Source organism: Chenopodium album, chromosome 8, assembly GCF_948465745.1.
Source record: "Chenopodium album chromosome 8, dcCheAlbu1.1, whole genome shotgun sequence".
In the NCBI taxonomy this organism is placed as follows: Eukaryota; Viridiplantae; Streptophyta; class Magnoliopsida; order Caryophyllales; family Amaranthaceae; genus Chenopodium; species Chenopodium album.
The window spans coordinates 61,019,335-61,044,644 of NC_137841.1; the positions used below are offsets into that span (position 1 = coordinate 61,019,335).

The 25,310-nt window shown below is 35.8% G+C and overlaps 2 protein-coding genes across 2 annotated transcripts; one reads left to right on the top strand and one right to left on the bottom strand.

The window, feature by feature from the left end:
- Nucleotides 1-7,087: 7,087 nt before the first annotated feature.
- On the top strand, nt 7,088-17,656 carry LOC145556202 (protein GET4-like). The gene is made up of 12 exons (XM_081617856.1): nt 7,088-7,363; nt 7,630-7,709; nt 8,152-8,230; nt 9,568-9,649; nt 9,794-9,944; nt 10,355-10,445; nt 12,444-12,527; nt 14,675-14,721; nt 16,150-16,278; nt 16,542-16,626; nt 16,989-17,069; nt 17,387-17,656. Exons 1-12 carry the CDS (start codon nt 7,322-7,324, stop codon nt 17,402-17,404), a joined length of 969 nt encoding a protein of 322 aa, XP_081473982.1. The 5' UTR covers nt 7,088-7,321; the 3' UTR covers nt 17,405-17,656.
- A 2,021-nt stretch (nt 17,657-19,677) lies between these two features.
- LOC145556203 (uncharacterized) lies at nt 19,678-23,729 on the bottom strand. Its single transcript, XM_081617857.1, has 3 exons — nt 23,433-23,729; nt 21,064-21,451; nt 19,678-20,141 (listed from the first exon to the last, which is right to left on the bottom strand). Exons 1-3 carry the CDS (start codon nt 23,588-23,590, stop codon nt 20,076-20,078), a joined length of 612 nt encoding a protein of 203 aa, XP_081473983.1. The 5' UTR covers nt 23,591-23,729; the 3' UTR covers nt 19,678-20,075.
- Nucleotides 23,730-25,310: the final 1,581 nt, after the last annotated feature.

Here is a 25,310-nt window from a genome sequence, read left to right on the forward strand (position 1 = left end):
TCTTGAGCCCAAGGGTCATTCCAGGGAAGTGACCTTGCTTCTTCATAATGGCGTTGATACTAGTGTTTGAATAAGGAGCGAAGTCGAGATGACACTTTTCCTCTTCTTCGATCGCAAGAACATCATCTAAAGAAAATCCCCACAGATCTTCATCTTCCTCATCGTGTTCAACATGGACGATAGGGGTATCAATAACTTGAATGCGCATAGGAGAAGCATCGATAGTAATCGGAATCCCTCCCACTATGGCTTTCACTTTCTGGTGAAGCGACGACGGAATCGCCTTTAGCTCATGAAGCCAAGGGCGTCCTAATAACAGATTGAAAGAGGCTTTAATGTCCACCACCTGAAACTTGGCGCGACGTTCAATAGCCCCAGTAGTTATATTCAGTACGATAGTACCCACGGCTTGACGGCGAGTATTATTGTAAGCTCGAATCCCTTGAGTGGAGGGAGTCAATTCTTCGTTCTTTATACCCAACTTCCTTGCAGTGCGGAGTGGGCACACATTGATTGCAGAGCCATTATCAACCAGGCTCATAGGAACATTCATCTGCCTACACACTACAGTGAGGTGTAAGGCCTTATTATGTTGGTCCCCTTCCGGGGGTAGATCCTTATCAGAAAAGGAGATCAGATTGCTGGTACTCGGCAACTCAGTAGTGAGAAAGTTGACCAATCCTTGAGGAGTCATGTCGTCATCAACTCCTATCTTCACCAGAGCATTCATTACAGCCTTTCGATGCTCGTGGGAAGTGGCCAAAAGCTTCCATATATTCATCTCCACCTTGGTCTTTTGCAGCTGTTTGACCACATCGCTATTCACAGGGTCGATGGGATCAAGTATCGGATTTGATTGTGGTGGAGGTGGAGGTGGGTTAGGTTGTTGCAACCGTCCACTTCTGGTGAGAACCTTGACCTCAAGGTCCCCCCAAACATCTTCACTGGTGCCGAGAGATGAACAGGCTATGTCTTTGAGATAGACGTCTTCATCATCACTATCCCAAATCCCATTCACTTCTTCAGTGTTTGAGATAAATACAACTTCCGGCAGAGGTTTATTCACAGGTTGAATGAGTATTGACGGATCAAAGGAGACTTCATCTCCCATGATAGCCAAAGCATCAGAAAGAGGACCTGTTTGAATGTTAGGCTTCTTGCCCCCTGGAGGGACAGGAAGTTGGTTAGCATCTATCAGGTCTTGGATTGCGTCTTTCAGCCTCCAACACTTCTCAGTGTTATGACCCTTGCCTTGATGATACTTGCAATAAGCATTGGGGTCATAGTTGGCGGTTCTATTCTCAGGTCGAGGTTCTGGAAATGGTCCAATTGGCATAATCAGTCCCTGACCATGTAGACGGTCATAAGCCGCATCATACGTCATTCCCAAAGGCGTATAAATCCTCCTTTGCCTTTGGAATCTTTGAGTAGAGGCATTAAGGGCCAGCACATCATTGATGTTGATATTGTTAGCAGCATTATTGGGCTTAGAAGACGAAGAAGAAGGAGTGTCGTTCTTCTTGTTTTTCCAAGTGCTGTTGTTATTGTTGCTACCAACAGACTTCATCAGTTCGTCTTCGATATTGATTCCAATATCGTATACAGCATCAAAGGTACTTAGAGGCAGAAACCTCAGGTGTTGCTTGTATTTATGCGTCAGATTGGCAACGAACAAGCGAACCATCTCCTTCTCCTTGGGAGGATCCACCAAGAGCGCAGCTGTTTCTCTCCACCTGCTTAGGTAAGTGGTGAAGCCTTCATTCTCTTTCTGTTTGAGAATGGAGAGTTCACGTTCAGAAGTCTTGGCCTGGATGTTACACTTGTACCGATTCATAAAGCTTTCAGTAACATCCTCCCAGGTCGTGACATGCTTGGACTCCAGAGAATAGAACCACTGTTGACAGGCATGTTCTAAGGAAAGAGGAAACACCGTAGAGAAGAGTGTCACATCTACTCCCTTAAGAGCCATAGTTGCAGAAAAAGCCTTCAAATGGAAAAGTGGATTATCAGTAGGCTTGAACTTGGGAATATCAGCAGTGGAAAACTTCTCAGGGAGCTTCTCTCTTATAGACGAGGAGGTGATAGGCTGTTCCACATAAGTGAACTCTTCGGAAATCTTGCTCATTTGTTCCTTGATCTTGTCCATCGCAGCAGTAGTGACACTGTTTTGCTTGTCTTGCTCTACAGTGCTGACTCTAGTAGTGAGTATCTGCATCATGTCAGACAATCTTTCGATTGTCCTGTTGAGGTTCTCGATGTCTTCCTTAGTGGCCATTGGTTGAAAGTAGACTGGAGACGGATCTTGTGGAGATGACTGAGGTGGTTTCCTTATACGCCTCTTTAGTACAAGAGGTTGTTGAGGTATGGACTCGAACCGTAACAATCTACCCTTACTTCTTGCCCAAGTGCTGTGACACCGAAACAAACACACCTTTAATGACCAAACTTGACCTTAACCTATCCGGTTTAAAGAAAACATGGGAGGATACCATCCGACTTACTCCGAAAAAAAAAAAAAAACGACACAAACGAAACTTCCCTAAAATACGGTCAAAAGTGGTGCATGACTAAAAAAAGTGCGGACATAATATGTGAGTGATTAGGTGAGGTTATAGACACGTGTTTTGACCGTATAACTAGACACGACTCAATACTGGACACAAAAATCGAGAAAAAAAAAAGACTGACGGGACACTTTCCTGGGCACCGTGTCACGGTACAGACTGGCGTGACACGGTTAAGGCTTACCGTCAGACGGTAGCCTTTACCGTGTCACGGCACTGTTCACCGTGACACGGCAGAAAATGCCGTGACACGGTGCGCAGTTCCAGGTCAGTTTTGTGATTTTTTTCAGATTTTAATCGATTTTAAGTCCGTACTAATTACTATGTGAGAATAAAAACCCTCGGTCATGGGTCAAACAAAAAGAGCAAACACATTAGGGTTAGCACCGAACAAACACATAGCATTTAGGCACGATGATGCAAAAAAAGTTCGCAACCTAAAGTCAAGATCTATGTTCAACTATTGGTCAAGCTTTGGGTGTCAAAAGGGTACCATGGTTAAGAGTTTGGACGCGTTAGCAAGACAGCCTCCCTTGAGGGTGTATGCCAACGGGCGGCTCCGCGAGTTCGTGATGAAATCGAACTCGACTCCATGGTTTGGGTGAATTTAATGACTCGGATGAACCCTTATTGCCATGAGCGTTTTTGGGTTGATAGAGCTTAAATTCCCCGGGGCTAAGACGCATGTAGAACACATACGTTTTTTCAGAAAAATCGAAGGAAGTCAACTGTGGGAAAAGAAAATAGGTCACCGGACTGATTTTAGGACTGCCGTGACACGACAGAAATTCCCGTGTCACGGTACAATGTGCCGTCAGACGGTACACTGTACCGTGACACGGCAGACTCTGCCGTGACACGGCAGTCAGAAAATCTGACTGGTGCCCTGTTTGCTTTAGCGCGCAACCAAGTTATCCAATTTTTCCTACGGTACAGACCTGAATGCGACGTTAAAACGTCTATGTAGATGCAAAACTGCCAAATTAATCACAGGAATATTTTTTCAAGAATCTTTCAAGTCTCATCCACTCATCTTAATTAAATACCGATCACTCAAATCGATAAATAATTAAGAATCCTCCCCAGTGGAGTCGCCAAATTGTAGGCGTCGTTCGAAGTGCGCCTACGTTAAAAGCATGTTGTGAATATGCTTGGCACTCATAGGAAGTGGGAATTGACATTACGATTAGGGACAACGATTAGGGACAAATAAAGTAGGGAGCCGCCAACAAGTTTTTAAGGAACTTGTAAACCATCCACGGATCATAAAAAGGCAACCACGATAAGGGACAACGATAGGCAACAACGATTGACCCGTGAAGGTTACACCCCATTCATAATCCATGAGATTACTAACTCCATATGGTTCGGAACCACGAAAGGAGGATCGGGGATGATGGTACGAAGTGAGTCATGGAGTCACATTCGCCCGTATTGGCCTCTACTCGATTCTTATAGTGAAAAGTGATTCCTGCGATCTCAAAGGCATACAAACAAAATATTCAATTTGCTCCAAACTATTATTAAGCTAAATTGGTTGAATATTAATGCAACATATAATTCTAAAATATTGTGATCACTTAATTAAACAACAAGATTAAAAGGAACCTAAACCGATTGTCCAAATTATCTTATTAGGCGTGATTTTCAATTACATATTCCCTTTAACATGCAATATAGTGATCAAAATAAATAATAGAATCAATATCAACATAAAAACCAATTTAATCATAATTCCAACAACATAAAAATCGTTAGAAAAACAATAATAATAAAAAGAGCATGATCCTTACTTTGAATCTGTTTGTTTGCAACTACAAAATAATAAACGAGTTAGTAACTTCAAGAAAATAATAAGGCAATGACTAAATTAAATTAAATAGAATAAAGTTGATTTTGGGACCAAACCCTCAAACGATTCTACCTTTCACGCCTTGGTTTAAGGACAGAACCTCGAGTAAAATATGGACTCCTTTGAGTGCTTGAAGAAGGAATTTTGAAGTGAAAAGGGTAGGCTAGTGTTTAGGTTAATAGCATAGAAGAGAGAAAGTAAGAATAATCGAATTCTGCCCCTCCCCGTTCATCAGAAATGAGGGGGTATTTATAGGGAAATGTGCTGAGGGAGCACACGGAACCCTAAAATGATAAAAACCCTAAAAATGCATCCCGTGACACGGTCAGACTGTACCGTGACACGGTTAGACTGTACCGTCAGACGGTACAAGTTCCCGTGACACGGTCAGTTTTGGAGTGTCGCGGGAAATTTTTAGAAAACGGAACGGAAAACGCGTTAAGGGTTTACGCGAAAAGGACACGGAACTTCCCGTGTCACGGCAGACCTCCCGTGTCACGGGAAGTTCCACCGTCAGACGGTAAGAGTTCCCGTGACACGGTCAAGCTTGACCGTGACACGGTCAGTTCCAGTCCACTTTTCCGTCTAAATTCATTTTTAACCCTAATTTCTTTCGGCTTTTTTAAGTGCCGATTGATAATTTCGGGCTTTTTCTGACTTTTATTATTCGGGCTAAAAATAAGAAAATAATAAAAATAAATAAAATATTTGGGCCAAAAAATAAAATAATAAAATAAAAAGGTTTGGGCTTAAAATTAATTAACAAATTAAAACTATGCTTTTACCAAACACCAAGACTGATCCATAGACCTTTCAAAAACAAGAATTTAATAAGATACGATTTTTTAAGCACTCTCGGGATAAATTACTAAACCCGACCAATAGTGGCGGTGAAAGGTTATTTATCATCGGGTTTGGTTTTGGGGAGACATTTTTAGGTGTCTACAATTATTAAGGGAACAAATGCCCTTAACACATGGCATCTTCTCATGACGACACGTGTCACCCTCTGACTGGGCCACGTGTCGCGACGAGACTGACCTGCGACCTTAAGGGCTCTGAATTACGTGGCATCTTCCCGTGGTGACACGTGTCACCCTATAACTGGGCCACGTGTCACTATGGGATTGGTCCACGTATACGGGGTATTTTTACCCACAACAATGATGATAATAATAATAATAAGAAAATAAAAAAAAATTATAAAAAAAAAAAAAATTATTAAAAAAAAAAAGTCGCCGGAATCCGGCCACTTTTGGCCGGAAATTTTCTTGTATGGTGCTAAGTGCACCCATGCTAATACTTCAGGGTGTTTTTGGCTATTTTTCTTATTTCAGGGTGCTGAGTGCACTCAAGCCAAAGTTCAGAGTGTTGAAGCCAATTTTGCCTTTTTTTATATATTTTTTAATTTTGAAAAGAAATGTTATCTCCACCTCATTCAAAAAATATTTAGTACTCCATATAAATTGAATTAATTGAATAAAATACTTTCAATTCAATAAATATTATTCAATTTCAGTAAAAATTAATTTTAGTTAATTTAAAATAATTTAATGGTTTCTTTCAAAAAAATAAAAAATAAAAAATTATTTAATGGTTAAGTAAAATATGAGTGTCTCTTAAAGGAAAAAAATAAAAACCCTATTGGATGCACTTAACAATGCAATGTACTCATTCAAATAAGATTCATTATTGACTTAAGTTCATTATTGACTTAAGTTCATTATTGTCCGATCTTGTTCTCTTCACCTTATTCAAATAAGATTCATTAAAAATGATTTAAGTTCACTAAAAATAATCTAGTTCCATAAAAATAAATTGAAAAGTTTAGAAAAATAATAATAGAATCAATAAAAATAAGTTTTAATCATTTAATTTTTCTTAAGAAAATTTTTAAGTTGAGTAAAACTAATTTCAATCTCGCAAAAATAATTATATTTGAGTAAATATAATTTTAGTTCAACAAAATAAGGTGAAACATTATTGAGGGTAAGACCCTGCTCTCTTAACCTTATTTTTACTGAACTAAATTATTTTTACTAAACAAAATTTATTTTTGCTGAACTAGAATTATTTTCACCGATTAAAACTTAGGCGTTGTTAAGTTTACCTTATTTTTGCTGAACTGCAATTATTTTAACTGAGCTGAAATTATTTTTACGAACTTAAATTGTTTTTTTGCTGAATTGAAACTAATTTTATTGAAGTAAAATTAAATCTAATAAACTAAAATTATTTTTACTGATTCTCTCTAATTTTTACTAAATTGGTTTTTTTTTTTGAAACCAACTGAAATTATTTTACTAAATATTCGCTTTTAAGGTGAATTGAACATGACTTTTTTTTTTTTTTTTATTGTTTGATAACGTTACTGATTTTCACTGATTAAATTTTATTTATTTTTTTTCAAAACTGAAGTTATTTTTGTTGTACGATAATTATTTTACCAAACAAAAATTATTTTTATCGAATATTATCTAAATGGGATGAGGAGAAAATAACCTAATTATGTCATAGTTCATGTCAATTCAACGAGAGTAATTTGTTATTGTTGTTGTCAAACATGACCCGACTTTAATCTTTAACTCGAACCACTCCTCTAATTGGTTCGAGCATTAACTAGGAGGCGTAGGAGGTCTAACCGTCTAAGACTTAAACTTGATTAGATCTAGAAAAACATTGGTCGGTCCGATCAAGAAGACCTGGGCCTAAATCACTTCCCTACTTTCCTATTCCGAACTGAAATCAAAATTAGCTGTTGGCAAAGATATTACAGAATTACTTTCCATAAAAATTGAAGCTGATCAATATTTAATTTCTCTTCAATTCAATTCATTATTACAAATTTACAATTACCCAATTAATATAATTCCTCAAATCAAAATTTACCCGTTATACGAAGAACATGTCTCGACCCAGAAAAGCTTCTCTGCCTCCTGCTCTTCAGGTTTTTCTATCCTAAATTCTGCTACTCTAAAATCTGAATTGTTGGGAAAAAAAACGTAAAAAACCCAATCTTTGAATTTGTTTTTTTGATGTGGGTTTTTGATTTTTAATCTTTTTGCTGCCCCACATTTAAATTTTTCACTATTAGATCTCAATTTGGTTTAATTCTTATTGCTTTGCTGATTACTGTGATTTTTATTTTTAAAGATTGTTAATTTGATGTTAATGTTGGTGATTGATGTAAATTATGTTTGATTTCACATGCAGAGTATTGAGAAGTTGCAGAAAGTTATTGATGGAGGGAATTTTTATGGAGCTCAGCAGATGTACAAGTCTACTAGTGCTAGGTATGGATATATGTTGGTTACTTTTCATTGACACGTATAATTCCCGCTGTCGGGAATTAATAGTCACGTTGATAGTTTAATTTGAACAAGTAACGAAATGACACATTAATAGTGTAATTTGAACAAGTAACCAAATAACACATTGATAGTGTTATTTGAACTCATAACGAAATAACACATTCGTAGTGTAATTTGAACGAGTAACGAAAAAATACGCTGATAATTTAAGTTGAACATATGATAAAACAATTAAATCTTGACCAAAAGGAGTAAAGTATATAACTTTTGGCCAACACCTTCTTTTGATTTATGTTATTGTTCTTTGAAGTCATTGTATTGAGTATTGACTTACCTTGGTTTAGGGTGCATTGTGTAATATACTTGTAGTCATTTCGGTTACTGCCTTTTTTGTGCTAATGCAGTTGGCTTGCTGAAATTTCAGATACATAGCTGCTGAGAGGTACTCTGAAGCATTGGATATCCTTGAGTCAGGTGCCTGTCTCCAATTGAAACATGATCAGGTCTTTATATCGAACACTAACTTATGAATTCAATTGATTTTTGATTCAAATGTATGCTGAGAGTATGGTCTTATTGCTGAAAGTTATGCTAAGTTTCTGTAGGACTTAATGTTGATTTGTGATCATGGCCGCTTTCTTGACATAGGTTAAGGACTTGTCTCTAGAATAAATTATTTATGTATGTGATATGATCACTTTCTTGACAAATAGTTCATGTGGGAATTTGGCTGCTTGTTTGTATTGTATGAGATCGAAAGGTTATATGATTCACTTGCTGTTGACTTGAATAAATCATACACCAGATGATGAAATTTATTTGTAATTCATGACCTTTGGATTAGTAACTTGTAAATTTAATTAGGTTTAGTTTATATAATTGATGGCTTGTGAGTTGCACCTTTTCTTTCTAATCCCCTTCTCCCTCTCTCGCATTTTCTCTCACCAAAAGAAGCAACACTCCTGCGAGTCCTATCTGCAGATTATGTTATCCGTGTCTAGCAAGCTGCAACAAAGGAACTGCTTAAGACATTCTCAGTTTTTTGGCTGTAGTTGGTAGTCAATATTTAGCTATTATTGCCATTAGGATAAAGCTTGAAGTGGAATCTTCTGAAAGAGCTGAGCAGGAGATAACATAGGCAAGAAATTCATACAAATATACAATTGTATTTCCTATTACTCCAGTGAAGGACTTGGATATATTAAAATCTTTGAATATTCACTGTAGTATTTTCAGGATAATTGCCGCTGTTGGAGGTCATTCCATGTTTGGCATTGTCATTCTAGATATAGATTACGATAACTTAATTTTCTTTCCATAAGTTAGTGTCCTTTTATTATGTCCCAATATATTCTTGAAGCTCCATGAAATTGTGTTGATTTAGGATAATACTTCCGTTATTTGGAAAATTAGAAGCCTAGGTGTCATACTTTACCTCCAAATTGTTACATATCTTAAAATTCCTACTTCCTATTTGATTTTGAATAATTAACCTGTTGAATGTGGGGGTTTAATTCATCGCATTAATGATTTTGTTTGTGCTTGATAGCCATGATAGGTGGTATTAATGTATTATATTGGCTAATTTTTTAGCAGTCTATACATAGGCTGATTTTCTGAAATAGGTATCTGCACTTTGCTAGACAACCATATATACATCCATGCATGGTCAATCTTTTGCCATTTCCCTTCTTTATCTAATGAAATATGTGAATTTGCCTAAATATGACTCTGAGATTGTGAGGCCTGATTTTGTCTTTGCTGGATGTAAAATCCTTTCATTTTTAACTGTTGTGTATATCGTGTTTTCTCAATTGGTTAATATTTTCCATATGATTAGGTTACTTGTGGTGCTGAGCTGGCATTGTTGTTCGTAGAGACACTTGTGAAAGGAAAATTTCCTTACAATGACGACCTGCTTGGTCAGTACTAATTTTTGATTCAGTATATATCTTTTTTGCATTAAATTTTATTTAGAAATATTGATTGTTTGGTACTTTGGTTTCGTCTAAATTTTGTAGAGTATAATCTGTTTTTGTGATCTTATAAAAAGTAAGTTTTGTTAGACCGTCTCAGGAAAATCTACGAGGCATTTCCTCGAAATGCTGTACCGGACCATGTTGGAGATGATGATGACATGCAAAAGCTTTCCGAAGCTTTGGGAGCAGCTAAAATACGTGTGGAGGCATGCGCTTCTTTTCTGAGGGCTGCTATCAGGTGAGAAATAACTAAGTTATGTTTAACTAAGAAAATCTTGAGTTGCATGTATGCATTTCTACATATGTATGCCCGTGAACTTGAGCGCAATGCCTTTCATGATCTTTGTCCTTAAGTTTAGCATTCTTTCGAATGTTAAGTGACATTGTAAAGGTGAATATGATGGACTAAAGTGTTGAACTGTCAGACATACCTCTAAATAGATTTCTAGGCTTGTATGCTTCTACTTTCAATATAAGACAGCCTTTTAAAAGTATTTAAGCGATCAATGAGATTATTTGTCATTTTCTTATTTTGGGACAATACAAGTGTATTAACTTCTTTTAAATGGAAGCAACAATACTATGATTTATGATCATATTTTTTGTGAAATATAACTTATGGAATTGCTACTTGTTTGTATTGCTTAGGTGGTCTATTGAACTTGGACCTGACAGAAATGGTTCTCGGGAGCTACATACTATGCTTGCAGAGTACATATATTCCGAGACACCTGAGGTGGTAAGTTGACACTGAACTGGATGCAAGAATGGTAACAATTGGTTAGACTTATGGTTGTTTGGTTATTGTTTCTCAGCTAAACAATGATTTGTTGAACTCTGATTTTCATGGCTAAATCTTTTTAATTGATGATAAAATGTAATTTTACTGAAAAAGACAGTATGTGCTTTGGAAAAGGTGATTGTGCTCATTTTTCTGTTTTTGTTATGCTACTATTTAGTTTGTCCAAATTGTTTAAAAAAATCGGTTGGTAGGATAGTGTTTTAGAAGTTGAAATAGTGTGCATTTAGCCTAGATTTCAGTGTTTTGACTTAAACTTAGAATCCTGGACAAAAAGTTGAAACAATTTTTCCAAGAATGTAGAAGCTGAAGATTACACCTTTACTTCTCACTCGGACGTGGGAGTATTGGTTTGGTGTTGGTTCGTCGCTACTTTTGTGTCTTGCACTAGTATCTGCAATTAATGATTCATTTGGTTGATCACGTATGGCCAAGAAGAACCTAAATCGTACTTCTTCCGTTTTTTTTAATTTTGCAGTGTTTTCCTCTTAGGAAGTTTCTCATGCAACATGCCCGTTTTAGGAAAACAAATATCTCCTATCACATTGCAAATACCCAATGTACCTTGTTTTTGCTATTGCTTTAGTTAATGCGTACAATCACATGTACAGATTTGTAATTTAGCCTTCTCTCTTCTCCTTTTTCCCAGTACCTAAAATCTTGTGCAATCCCTCCATGTTGCAATCTTGTGCACTCAATGTTATAACTTTCTATTGGTTAGTTTGGCCTTGTTAGGCTATTATGTTTTTGCTATTGTTTGGTTCACCTGGCATGTTTTACCAGCTAGTAGAGTATAAATTGTTGACTTTTTTGCTAGCTAGCGGTATTAATTGTTTTATGCAAAAATCGATGTAACTGACCTTTTTTTTTCCATATAGCTGGCCAATAATAGGCATTCTTAGATTAAAAAAAAAACTTTTCAACCAATTCAAAATTCATTAACTTATCAGTTTTTATTTTTTATTCATTTATTTATTTTTGCCTAACTACTCTAAAAGGCAATACAAAAAGTTGGCCAAATGCTATTTTCCGAACAAGGCATTTGTTTACTTTAATCTATCTTTAGCTTCTCTTTCTCCATCTCACTTCTTCATTTGAACTTTATACTGAAAAAGTAAAATCAATCCCTGTAAATGCATTGGGGATATTTTGGGTCTATTTATGATTTCATTATTTCGATTATTATGAGAAGGAAAAGGGAGAGGCAAGAAAAGTGAGGATTGGTAACTGATATGGTTTAGTCAACTAGTATTTTTATAAAGACTACAAGCCTGTCTGCTGAACTAATTTGTCATCTGCCGTATTTGGTTTTGATGGGATTAGTTTTGAAGCATTTAGGATAGTTTTAAATAGTAATTTGGTCAAAAGGTTGTTACTTCTTATTTATACCACTTTCAAAGCTTGGACTATATTTAAGAATAATATCTCCAGAAACAGCTTTGTAGAAAATTTGTGATAGAAAGACGAGTTTCAGAAAAGCTACTGAGTGTGAGTTCTTATAGTTTTAATCTAAGATGTTGCAGGATTGTGGGTAAGGTCTTAGGTATAGATCACTGTTCTTAACTGCACTATATCCTAGTGAATTGATCTGCGTGACTGATTTCTATCTTGCTATCCATTTAGTCAAGCATTCAGTGAAGTTGCCTATCCACTTCTAAAGACATGGTCATGACTTAGATAACTTGTTTTACCTCTTGAATTAACTAGTTGAACTACCAGTTTAATGTCATACTTATGGAATAGGCCCCAAGCTTCCTGTCTTATAAAAATTATTCTGTTAAATCGTTGTTGAGAAGCATGATGTCTTTCTTTTGGGCAATTAATGCTTCCTTCTTTTTTTTTTGGGTCTATATGATGTAATTCTATTTTTTTGTTCATTATTTCATGGTTTCATATAGTGTAATGGTATAACTCACAGCCACACTTTCATAATTGTAGGACATGGCCAAAGTATCATTCCATTTTGTTCGTGGGAATAGTCCAAAGAAATTTGCTGATACACTCGTAGATTTCATGGAGAAGGTAAAGCTTTCTACAAAGAAATAAAAAAAATTTATTTTTCTTAAACTTTCGCAATGGAATTAAGCTGTCAAATATATTCTCTATAAGCATATTTGATTAAAGCATGGATTGCTTTTCATGTTTCCAAGATCTTTGCATTTATTAGTTTTTATTTGAGTGAAAATCTAATGAAATTGGATGCAAGCTTTATGGAAAGGCTTTTGGTTAGCAAAAGTCATCCAGCCACTTAAATCTTCTGAGATATGTTAATCTTTGCCCTCTTGTTTATTAGGGAAATAATATTTAAAAAAAAAAAAAAAAAAAAAAAAAAAAAAAAAAAAAAGGAAACTTAAAATAGATGAGGACTCTAGTAAAGCCCTTTTAAGATTTTTAGAGATCAATGGTGTTCCTTTTTTATGTTTCCATGATATAGCCCTATTCATTACATGAAATTCCTTTTATTCAACAAAGGTACTAAATAGTAACTTTGGTCCAAATATGAGGTAGGAAAACAATTGAGAAATGAAAATAAAAATAACTTATCATTATTGGGGTTTCTATATATTATCTCTATGGTCACCACCATGTCACACCACTTGGCATCACTAACACTCTCACCAACTCGCATGCCTAGAATCGGTCACCATCTAACATTCTCTCAAATATTATCACGTAAAGAGGGTAGAGATTTGCCTTTTGATTTTTATATCCGACCATTAAGGAACAATCAATACCAAAGGTCAAGATTTCAACCATACACTACAACATAAGACAATTGGTATTTGTTTTTAGATAATTTCTTTCTAAAATACTACCACAGTTCTGCTGGCAATGGGGGGGGGGGGAATGTTGGTGATGGATTGTGTGTACTGTGTAGTAAGATTGCAGGAGTGGAAGTTATAGCCTTGCAAAATAAGCACTAGTACTATCTTCCTCTCTTCTCAGTTGTGACCATAAACCTTGTTATGAGCTTAGAGGTTGTACTGTTGTAATTCTCCAATCTAATTAAATTCTTGATTTTTCTCTTTTAATCACCATTTTGGTCATAATTTTTTAACTTCTATGGTATATTTAATTGATGAGCTATCATCGCTAACATCCAAAAGATAATTCTAGGTCATATTAACTTGATCACATTTCATCTTTGAACTATCATATTAGTGGTCCATTTTCTAACTTTAGCCTCCAATCAAAACCAAGTCTTATGTTTATATATTTGTCATTATAGGAGTTTCAAGTATAAGTACATCACATCCATCACTTAGCATCCAATATCTGTGCATAATCGTATCTTTTATATAAGGCAAAATTGGTATAAACCACCTTTTTGGTCTTAACTTTTTTGAAAAAACCACCTTTTATGTTTTTTTATTTACTAAACCACCTTTTAATTACCTAAATTCTTGATTGCACCACCCCTATTTCAAATTTTGACGAAAAATTTAACTGAGACGTCAAAGGGGCCCACAACTTGTGCCTTTCGCTCCTAAATCATGTATTTTTTCACCTCCAAAAACATTTGACCCTTCCTTCTATATAAATGGATGACTAAATTGAGTAAAGCTCTAAAAAACCAAACCTAATTTTGCTACAAAAATTAAATTGTAGTATTTATTTATTCTCAAACCCTAAACTGAGGTAATAGAAGTGATGGTTGAGATGAAATGGAAGGTTTTGCTATGGTTGATGATTTGGAAGTGGATGGTTGAGATGCAATATGTTAGATTTGAAATAAGGGTGGTGTAATAAAAAATTTAGGTACTTTAAAGGTGGTTTAGTAAATAAAAAAACAGGTGGTTTTTAAAAAAAGTTGGACAAAAAAGGTAGTTACCAATTTTATCTTTATATAACTTAGTCTAACATGATTCAATTCAACAATTGGTTGGTTTATAAACATAGATGACAGGGTTTATCCTTCTAAAAATAGGAAATATGACTTTTGTGTGGGTGCATATGTCGCATGCATTTTAGTTTATTTATCTCGAGACTTTGTAGGAGTGATATAGTAGCTTGTGAGTGAAATATTATCTATATATGGTAGTTTGTAGGAGTGATATAGTAGCTTGTGAGTGAAATATTATCTATATATGGTAGGTGACTTTATGAAGATTTATATGCTATTTTTGCAAGATATTTTTCTAATTCAGTGACATTTTCCAACTTTGCAGTGTTACCCAGGAGAAGATGATTTGGCCATTGCTCGTGCTGTTCTTATGTAAGCTTTTCGCCGTTAACATTCAACAACTTCTTGCAATTTTCTTACCTTTTAATCAATTAAAATCTTTGGTGGAAATATGTTATTGTGTTGTCCTTCACTATTTAAGGGTGTGTCATAAATATATCTATCAATTTGAAAAAATCAAAGTATCAAAATGAAAGTGGTTGAGACTCTAAAATTAAAATCTTAAAAAAATAAAATAAAATTGTACAGATGCTCTTAGATCTTGAGTTTATGATGTAGACCTCTTAATCATGCTACTATAGAGTGTGTGTGCGCATTGTCACGTGCTGACTATTTTTCCCTAGTCACGCATCGTGCGCCACCTGCTTATAGTCCGTCGTAAGACGAGTTAACAAGACCCTTTGGTTAAACTAAGCACTCACCCTTAATGCCTTAGTCTGAATTTACGACTAAGTGTCGTAGACAATTGAGCACACAAGCTAGTATGCCCGATCACTCACTTGGCACCCTCATGCCTTGGTTTTCCTCACACCCTTTAAGTGTGTAAAGGAAGAGATTGAGTTGCTAGAGAACACAAGTGCTTTGGTAATGATTTTTGTATTGCTCTTAACTTGAATGTACAAATGAGCCTTGGAGCCCTATTTATAGTGCTCCATCCTACTTACAAGCTTTATCTAAAATAACCCTAACCTCCTCAAATGGAGGGTCTAGACTACAAGTATCTAGAGAGTTGCCACCTCCAAAGGAACATACATACAAGGAGGTTTTTACATCCTTCCATGCCTAGAATGCTAAAGACTAGCATTGAACATTCTAGAACTTTACATACTTGTGTACATACATAGAAGATCCTAGAAGACTTTTACTATGTACCAGACCTTCCTTGATTATTCTAGAGTCATCCACTCTAGAACAGTCTTCCAAAGAACCTCTTAGATAGCTCCGGAAACTTCTAGAAGCATCTCGCGTTTTCCCTGCCAAAAACTTGTACTTTGGGACCTCATCTTGGAAAACCGACACCACCATGGTCTTCCTCGGCCCAAAAGACGATGGACCCCCAAATTTGGGCCCATTTGGACTTCGTTTGGCCCTCAAATGGCCCATTATTGCGTTACTGTCACTTGGGTGTTCACTAGTATTTTATCACCTTAGCTAAATAAAGCTCTATAGGGGAAAGTGCTTAGTTGGGCACCAAGGTCAAGCCCCCTAGCCACGATTATGCCCTGTTGCCTAGTGACCCAAATGACGCCCATGGTTGGCAAGGGAGATGACCCGTGACAGCGTGCTCAAGATCGCGTTATAGGATTTATGTTCACACCTAACATCAAATTGCATTGCATTGCATGTAAAATATTTTAGTCCTTTTGCCATGGTAATTTGTTTTGATCCTGTATCTGTTTGTCTCAAAGAAGTTTCAGAAATCTGATAATTAATTTAGTGAGATACTATTCTCTTTTGCAGGTATCTAGCTCTAGGTAATATGAGAGATGCAAACTATGTTCTGAATGAGGTCAAGAAGCAGGCAGAATCTAAAGAATTAGATTTTCCAGACTCGGATCTTATGCAATTTATCAATTATCTCTTGCAAACGTAAGTCACAAGTCTTTTCCACTATCATATAAGTATTTGAATTGTTTCTTCATGTGCAATATTCTTCGGGTGTTCTTGTTATTTCTTTCCACTTCACATCCCTCAAAGGAAAATTTTCTAACTTTAGTGTCATGGATAAACCTCCTTGTATGTATGATATGTGATATGTGAAAACCCTGTTTTGCATCCAAGACCAGCAATATTAGTCATGGATGAGGTCAAGGGATTGTGTATCTGAATTCTCCCTCCTTTTGCGTTTTCAGGTTGGAAAGGGATGCTTTGCCTCTATTTAGAATGTTGAGGCAGAGTTACAAGTCTAGCATTGATATAGATCCTGCATTTAATGAGGTACTTCACAAACTCGTCTTAGTATATGAGAAAACATAACATGCATGATCTGAACTTTTTCACATCTTCTTGAATTTATCGCACCTTGTAATTTGAGAGCTCTTTCTCATAAAAGTCCAAGTGATATATCACTTGCAATTATTATGAGGACACGACTAATCCAAGGTTGTATTATTTATAGATGTTTAAAAGTTGAGATAATTCTTTCCAAAAAAAAAAAGTTGAGGTCATTCATGTTTTCTGTTGGTCACTTTCATGCTAAAGTTCAGTTGAGATTGTTCAATAAATAAACTCTGGACACTTTTTAAAGGCTTCTGATTGAATTTTTGATATTGAGCTTCTGACTGTATTATATGGTTCAGTTCCTAGATGAGATAGCGGAGAAGTTTTATGGAGTACGACGCAAAAATCCCATGCAAGGGATGTTCGGGGATATCTTCAAGGTTATTTTTCATCCTTAATACTATTATTGCTTTTCAACTAATGATCTCTCAATAGACCCTTTTGTTGATTGTAAATAACAACCTTCTCTTTCACTTTATCTTAACCTTGTCTTCCTCTAGAATAGAATGTGGCAAAAGGTAGAGTTTTTTGATGCAAAACTGCGGCTTTGTTTTTTGTTTTTGATGCTTTGAAACTAAGAGAAAATAAATTTGATAAGGAAGCTTTAAATGAGCCTAAAATAATAAAGAAACTAGGAAGCTAACACTGCAACCTATGCGATGATATTGATCCCTGATTACTGTCATTTGTTCTGCAGATGATGGGAGATATGTAACATTATTGATTGATCAGGCTGTAATGCTGATCGTGTTGTTTATTGTATCATTAGAATCATAGGTGGCTGCTCGAAAAATTATGACATCATTTTGTATCAATAACAATCTCTTTCAAAGTAACAGCTAGTCATTCAATATGTTATTATAAAATTTTGCTGGTACAATTTCTGGTATTTTGTTTCTTGTTATTAACCAATAATCCGTGTTCAACTTCCTTTGCATAATAAAAATTTTATTTTATTTTTTGTTTATGAATAGATGTGATCATATGAACGATCTAATTTGTATGTAATACTTAATCTGTATGTGCAACACTTATTATGTTTAAAGCAATTAGTCCGATGCCTTCTTCCTTTAGTAAGGTAATTTTGCTTTCAACTTTATACATTTTGTTTTTAACTCTCTAAACAAAGTAATCTCTACAACGACATCGTCATTCATGCAACAAAATCCGAGGATCATACGCTTGACCACAACTTCCATTGACATTATTAAAATCTACTAGTATCTCATTGCAAGTATAAGTTATTATTTGGAATCTTCCTGAAAACTGAATCCCTAGATTGGCTCATGTGTTTGGGTGTACTGGTGCGAAGGAATTCAGGGTTGGGTTCCGCCACCAAGGACCAAATCCATCAGTACAGCAGCAAATAAGCAGGAAAAGCAACAGGGACATGAAGTATGCAGATACATAAATAATTAAATACATTATGTTTTACTCCAATAGGATTGACACAAAGTTTTAGGAAAATTATATAATGAGAGTAGCTGAGTCAGTGGCGAAGCTAGAATTTCTAAGTGAGGGACCACAAGATTTGATCCCTTGACAAACTTGCATACTATCACATGGAAAAAACCAACTTCTCTACACCAAAATTAATGACAATGAAGAGCAAATTTAATTAATATTTTGAGCCAAGGGGGAGGCCAAGGCCCCCGCCAGCCCCCCCTTGGCTCCGCCCCTGAGTTGAATAGGGCTGATAGGAGAGATAAAATAATACAGAGTAAATAGTTGTTGCCCTTGTGGGTTCTTATCAAATAAGGAAGTGTTGCAAGTATTATGATATGGATGAAAAAAGGAAAGTGTTTCAATTATTATAATGGGTGAATCAATAACTTTAACAGTAACTACTGTGGAGAGATTAATTAGTTGATAGGGAATTACTTTTTAAGTTGATAGCGAATTACTTTTTAAGTAACAAGAAACTCCAGTTTATGTTGGAGATTTTCAATTTAACAAGGGTCACAAAGAAGACAAACAAAATTAACGTAAAATTCTTCGAGGCGTGATTCCGACCCTATACTACAACCGGATATTACCGAAATTTACTCAGGAGATACAACTAAGAACTATTGCAATCACAAGTAGGATGATTACAAAATAATGTAATTAAGCTTTTGAATTTATGATGATAACTTTCGAAATTGCAAAATTTTTTCAAGTAAAGTAAATAAACTGATGCTTCTCCTTGAAAATCCTCTTTATCATATGTTTTTATAAACATATACTTCGTATAATAGCAGCCAATGTTCACCAAAAGCCACGAAGAGAAAACTGCCAAACCGTGCAAATAATTGACGAAAACCGCCAGCTTCAAAACTAAAAACCCCGCGCCCGATCGGGCCAGCCACCGCCCGACCGAGCGGTTATGAATGTCAATTTCTGTCACCTCTCGCGCCCAGTCAGGCGAGCACCACCCTGACCGGACGGCACACCGGGCCATAGAGAGGTTGTTTGCTTCATCCTCTTTACCGTGTTTTCTCCCTTTAAACCCAGGTTTTCTACTTTAATTTCTTATTTAATTAAATACAACACCTTATCCTAAGTATATAATTAAATAATCATGAACTTAGTCTATATTCTCTAAATTATTCAACAGTTTAATACCAAGCCAGTAAGCCCATTACCAAGTTTTGCTGGCATCATTTCAGATTTTCAGCCTCGTTGAAAAGCCGGCCATTTGTATTAGATATGTTTTGGTAAAATAAGTTGCAAACTTGCAATTTACTTACTGCCTAGATTTATTTGGATTTTTCACATAATTCCCTATCTAAAGTGTTCTGTTAGTTAAATATGCTGAAAAATACCCTTTTACACATCTAACATAATTACTAGCCATGAGACATAAGTATGAGGCATGAGACAGTACTCACTCGTTCCAGCGACATTAAGAACCTGTTTCAAAGAGAAGATGCAACTTACTGTACAAGAAGAGATGATTCTCAGTCTCATGCTAAATTGGCTTACCAAACAGTCTATCAACACAAGACACGATCAATTCGAGCTTCCAAATGTAATTCAAAACAGGGAAAATAAAGCCATGTATGTGGTGACTTCTGTTTGAGATAATAAAGCAAACTACAAGATTTTTTCAACAAAAACATAAGTATCTCGTAGTTACAGTTACCGGTCTGGAAAAGGCGTAAATATACATCTGCAAGACTCCAAGTAAATTGGAATGAAACGTGAAAGAAGCAATTTTCAAGTTGCAATTCACCGGATTAAAAGAAGTGAATGGCATCACTTGAAAATATAGTATCAATTTTACAACTCACATACCAAGTTGACTAGTGCATTATACAGAGAGGAACAGCAACGGGGGCATAAATGTAGCATAAGGTTCTCTTTGTCACTCCAACGGCCCATCCCTTCATACCAAACAGAACCAGTTATTCATCAATCACAAATTGTACCCCATTCTCTTGGCGAAAATTATGAGTTGTATGATCCACCACCTACAAACAGACAAATCACAGTTATATGACCAATTAGTTTAGAAAAAAAGCCTCTCAGAGACATCCCCCACCCAATTAGGATGATTCATAGACTGCCACAAAGCTGCTCTAAGCCTTTAAGATAAGCTGCAAAACGAACTTCTTGCTAAATTGCAATATACTCTGTAATGGGAGCTAATTAACATTTTGGTTCTTAGTTGAATCTCCACACAGAAATTTGGCATAGAAATTAGCCATAATACTGGAACCTAGAAGAAGTAGCTTAAAAATTAAAATGTATGAAGACAAAGAAAGAGTGAGGAGGCAAGACTGACATTATAGTAAGTGAAATGTCACCATAAATTATGTGACAAGGACACACAAACACAAAGTATCAATCAGGGATTCAAAGGACTATGAGATCACATCCTAATTGTGAAACATTGGAACAATATTATCTATAGAATCATTGGAACAACATGGGAATATCACAGAAGTAATATTTGAGAAAATAAGACTAGTTTATCAACCATCAAATTTAATTAGCATAGGTTGCACGAGTAAAATGAATTCTAAGCCACCACATTGGAATACAAAATGCCATAGAAGACTTTTTTTGGGACTTAGGGCCTGTTCTCATTGACAACTGAACTGAACTTATTAAAGCTGAACTGAATCGAACTTATTAGAGCTGGACTGAACTGAATTGAAATGAATATTTTATAAGAGAATGAAATTAGGAGTTGAACTAAAACTTAACTTATTAGAGCTGAACTGAGCTAAAAATAATCGTATGAGAACAGGCCCTTAAAAGCCGCCTCTAAAGATTGCATGGTGTTGGCAATCAAATCCAACACATTGTTGTTTACAATTGGAAAGTGCCACTGAATAGAATAGATATCAAATATCAACATGCATTGAAAGAAAGCAAAGTGAAACTCACATTTGTATTACTCAATTCTAAGTTGTAGAAATCCATTGCACCTTGGACAAATAAAGGTCCAGCATGCCAAGTCCCAACATTAAGCTTAAGAAACTTGGGGCCCGTAACTTTGAAGACCTGCACTTCTTCCACACTAGGAGGTACATATAAATGGCCACAAGGTGACTTGGCAATTTTTTTGCTTGGTTCCACAACATTTGCGCTAGAATCATTCACTTCTTCCACACTAGGAGCGGTAGGAGGGATATACAAATCCACAATGGATGGCTTGGCAACACCAAGATACCATTCATGGCCACCAATGGAGCCTAAGCACTGAGTCACATTTGCATGATGGGTGATTGTTGAAAACTTGAGTCCTCGATCTTTTAGTTGCATAATGTAAAACCTGACATTGTACATTAATGGATTGTTAGCTACATCCGCTGAGGAACTTTATTAGATGACCTAGCAGCTAAGAAATTGGGAGAGTCGACTAAACAAAGATCACTAGTTTCTATTAAAGTTGGTAAAAACATATATCAAGTTATTTATAAGTAGTTGTACCCAACGCGACAAAGCAATAGCTCTATCTCTTTTTGCCTCATTCTAAAAATAAACAGGTTTAAAATAGAGATTGCATTAAATTGCAACTGTCCATTAAGAATAACACACAAACAAATATTTGCAGCAAAACCGTAAGTTTCCAACAATGTACATATCAATGGCAAAAGAAAGCAAACATATACAATCAGGATGATAAGATTGATAACTACAGCAAAATGGTTATGATATTCTCATACAAGATCAAGATGGGGACCATACAAGAGAAAAATAATCAGTTCCATCCACTTACTTTGCTAAAAGTACAACCTAGACCTATAAAGAGGTGTTCTAGCAACTGAGCTCCGATTGCAATAATATGAAAGTAAATCTTCTTCGACGTGATTGAAATCATCCCACTAATCTAGTTTCAGTGGTTAAAAAAAAACATTGTCTTCTCTCAAACATTAATCTATAACTCTCAAACCTTGTAGAATACTGGACCTTTGGCGCGTTTAGTCGCTTACCAATGAAATGCCTTACATGAAACAATGTTCAGACTAAAGTATCACTAGAAAAATCATTTCCCTCATATGAATATATGACATATCTCTTCGTATTAACAATTTTAGCATTCATAAGGCAATCAATACAATATATTAGTATGTGCTAGGTATTTCAAGTTTTCAATACATTTTCTAGGTAATACTCCTTAAGATTGAATACAATGTTGCTACAAACCAAAAAAAAAAAAAAAAAAAAAAAAAAAAATCCTTTGCCACTTGGGTCATTGGAACAATCTCAACTTAATAAGAAATTATTTCATTATCATTAGAATGACCCACCAACCGCTCATAGTATATACTTGGTAAACACAAAAAGAATCAAACAATTACGTAAGGCGGCTCTAAAGATAATTTATGTTAAGTTGCTAACATGAGATTATACATTGAAGGGTGTGGATATTTACCTAACAGTTTGGTAGCTAATCCTACTACCCCAGCAAAAACAACGAATATGAGCCATTTTCTCCCTCCCAACAAAACTGCATCTTCACACTCTTGTTGATTAAATTTAAATTATCTTAGTCAATTAAAGTAATGTTAGGTTGGTACATATGTGATAAATGATAAGTGCTAAGTAGAGTTTTTTTATTGTACAAACTAATAGTCCTACATGCGAAACCAATACTGTCCATATACAATATACTTGTATTTCACAAATTAAAGGATAATGTCTGAATAACTCAATTCGTACCTAATTAAAGCAGCATAATGTACCCATTTAATTATAGGCTTATAGCTTGCATTTCAACATAACTAATTAAACTGGAAAAATTAAAGATGACTTTTTATGTCCAATAATTATATTATTAAGAAAGAATTTACATGAACAAAAACAGAAAATGCTGTAAAATCAAGCATAATTTAATAAACTAAACTAAAAATACCCAACAAAATTTATGTAACAGTTAGATTAAGTTATTAACCCAGTACCCAGCTCAGGCAATAGAAAATTGCAGCAATTTAACAAGAAATAAACAAAATAGATAAACTACCAAAAAAACCCCAAAATCCTAATTATGGAGTAAGTTTAAAATGAATTGTTAAACAAATTGCAAGTTTTTCACACAAATAATTCCAATGTTTGTAATTTAAATGAGATTATTAAACCCCCAATATAAAACTAACCCAATAAAATTGAACAGAATACCTAATAAACCCAACATTAGCAGCAATTTAATCATAAAAAAAAGTAAAAAAAAAATTACAGCAATTTAATCAAGCAAGAATGAAGAAACTACAAAAACCCAACAACAAAAAAGTAAAGTGAGAGAGAAAATGGACCTGGGAATTCCACGGGAAAGGTCAAGTTGAGCATCATGAGGTCCAAATTCTTCACCATCAGAAGAAGATTGAATAACTTGACCATAATCTTTGAAATTTTCAGGGGTTGCTTCAATTGCCTTCAATTTCACCAATTTAATTTTGTCTCCTCCTTCCATTTTTAGGAGCTTAGTTTTTTGGGGTAAGATAGTAAGAGATTCTTGTTCTGGGTTTATGTTTTTTCTTGTTGTTGGTCCAATTTTTATGGAATGTGAAATGAATGTCGTTTTGATGAAATGTCGTTGACAAAGATTTTGGTGAACGGTGATGATCTTATTTTATAGAATTAGCGCATTTAATTGGCCGGTGCATTTTGCTTTTTTCTTTTTTAAAATAGAAGATTAATGCGCGTCATATACTCATATAGCCATATTCGGGAAGCTTTTTTGATTTGATCTTTTGTCATGTTACAGCTTTAGAAGAATACTCTCTCCGTTTTTAAATATTTGCTCCATTTCTCCATGTGCGGAGTTTTAGGAGAAATTGAAGAAAGTAACAAAATATAGAGTCAGTGGGGTAAGTGGGAAATAAAAAATTGTAAAAAGACAGAAGTTGTAGAAAGAATTGGAGGAAGAGAACAAGAAATTAATAAAATATGATTAATGGTGGGTCCACTCGGTGAAAGAAATTAATTAAATATTATTCCCTCCGTCCCCAAAACTTCGACCCTTTTGGGTTGATTTCGCGGTTATTAAGAAAGTTAAATAAAAACATATTAGAAAGATAAATTTACATGAGGTTTGTAAAAAGGAAAAATTGCTCTCATTAATCTGAACTTTTCCTTGTCCGCCCAAATAAATCCCTACTTTAAATTATTCTCCATCACTCCCAACTTTAGGGGGTATTAATTTCTATTGCACCCAACCGGTAATCTAGCCTAATATTACAGGTTATAAGATACGTGTCAGCCTATAATTGGCTAAAAAAACCCACAAACCACTCATGCCCAGCCCGAAAAACACCACACCCCCCGCCGGAAAATCGACCCCATCCCCAAAAACCCCTCCCCCGCTTAGGAATGGCAACGGATCGGATTCGGGTCGGATATGGCTAAATTCGAATCCGATCCGTTTAGTAAACAGACCCTGGACTCGGATCCGAATCCGAGTCCGAATTCGACCCGACTCGTAATTTTCGGATCCGAATCCGGTTCGTTTATACGGACCTCCGAAATGATCTGATTTTTTTTTTTTGGTAATGTCATATACCTATAATTGCTTGTATTGTCATACCAATTAAAGTATAAATATAACATATTTAAATTATAAACTAAGTTACATAACAAAATTTTGCTACAAAACAAGCAAATAATTGTCCAAAGTTATAGAGCATATGCTTATAATCTCGGATTTGGACTCGGATCTAACTCCGTCGGACTTTGCATAGGGTCCAAGTCCGATCCACCTCCTATTCGGATTCGGATCTATTTTATCGGATTCGAATTCGAATCGAATTTTTTTCCTTTGGATCGGATCGGATTCGAATCGAACTCGGATTAAATTGCCATCCCTACCCCCGCTGCCGGAAACCGCCGCCCAGCCACCCCTTTCCCTTCCTCCACCCCCGAAATTTGCCATGAAATTAGCCACGAACAACCGAAATCACCCAATTTAAGGTTAAAACCAACCATTCAGCCCGAAATTCGACCGATTTCGGCCGTTTTGGGCCATTTCTGGTGGTCGTTTTCAAGGAGAAATGGGGGTGCGTTTCTGGTGGTCGTTTTCGGCCGTTTCTGGGGGTGCTTCCGGCGTCGAGATGGGCCAGGGGTTCTTGTGACGTGGTGTGTTGGTCAAGTGGCTGGGTTGCGCTGCTAGTGGTGGGCTGAGAGAAGCTAAGGGG

Excerpts from the sequence above, each read along its gene's own strand:
- LOC145556202 (XM_081617856.1), top strand. The coding sequence starts at position 7,322 with ATGTCTCGACCCAGAAAAGCTTCTCTGCCTCCTGCTCTTCAG. Across the intron at positions 7,710-8,151 it reads TACAAGTCTACTAGTGCTAG|ATACATAGCTGCTGAGAGGT; the intron begins GTATGGATATAT and ends CTGAAATTTCAG. Across the intron at positions 14,722-16,149 it reads ATTGCTCGTGCTGTTCTTAT|GTATCTAGCTCTAGGTAATA; the intron begins GTAAGCTTTTCG and ends TCTCTTTTGCAG.
- LOC145556203 (XM_081617857.1), bottom strand. The coding sequence starts at position 23,590 with ATGGAAGGAGGAGACAAAATTAAATTGGTGAAATTGAAGGCAATTGAA. Across the intron at positions 21,452-23,432 it reads CTTTCCCGTGGAATTCCCAG|GTTTTACATTATGCAACTAA; the intron begins GTCCATTTTCTC and ends GTACAATGTCAG. Across the intron at positions 20,142-21,063 it reads TAGAATTGAGTAATACAAAT|GTGGTGGATCATACAACTCA; the intron begins GTGAGTTTCACT and ends GTCTGTTTGTAG.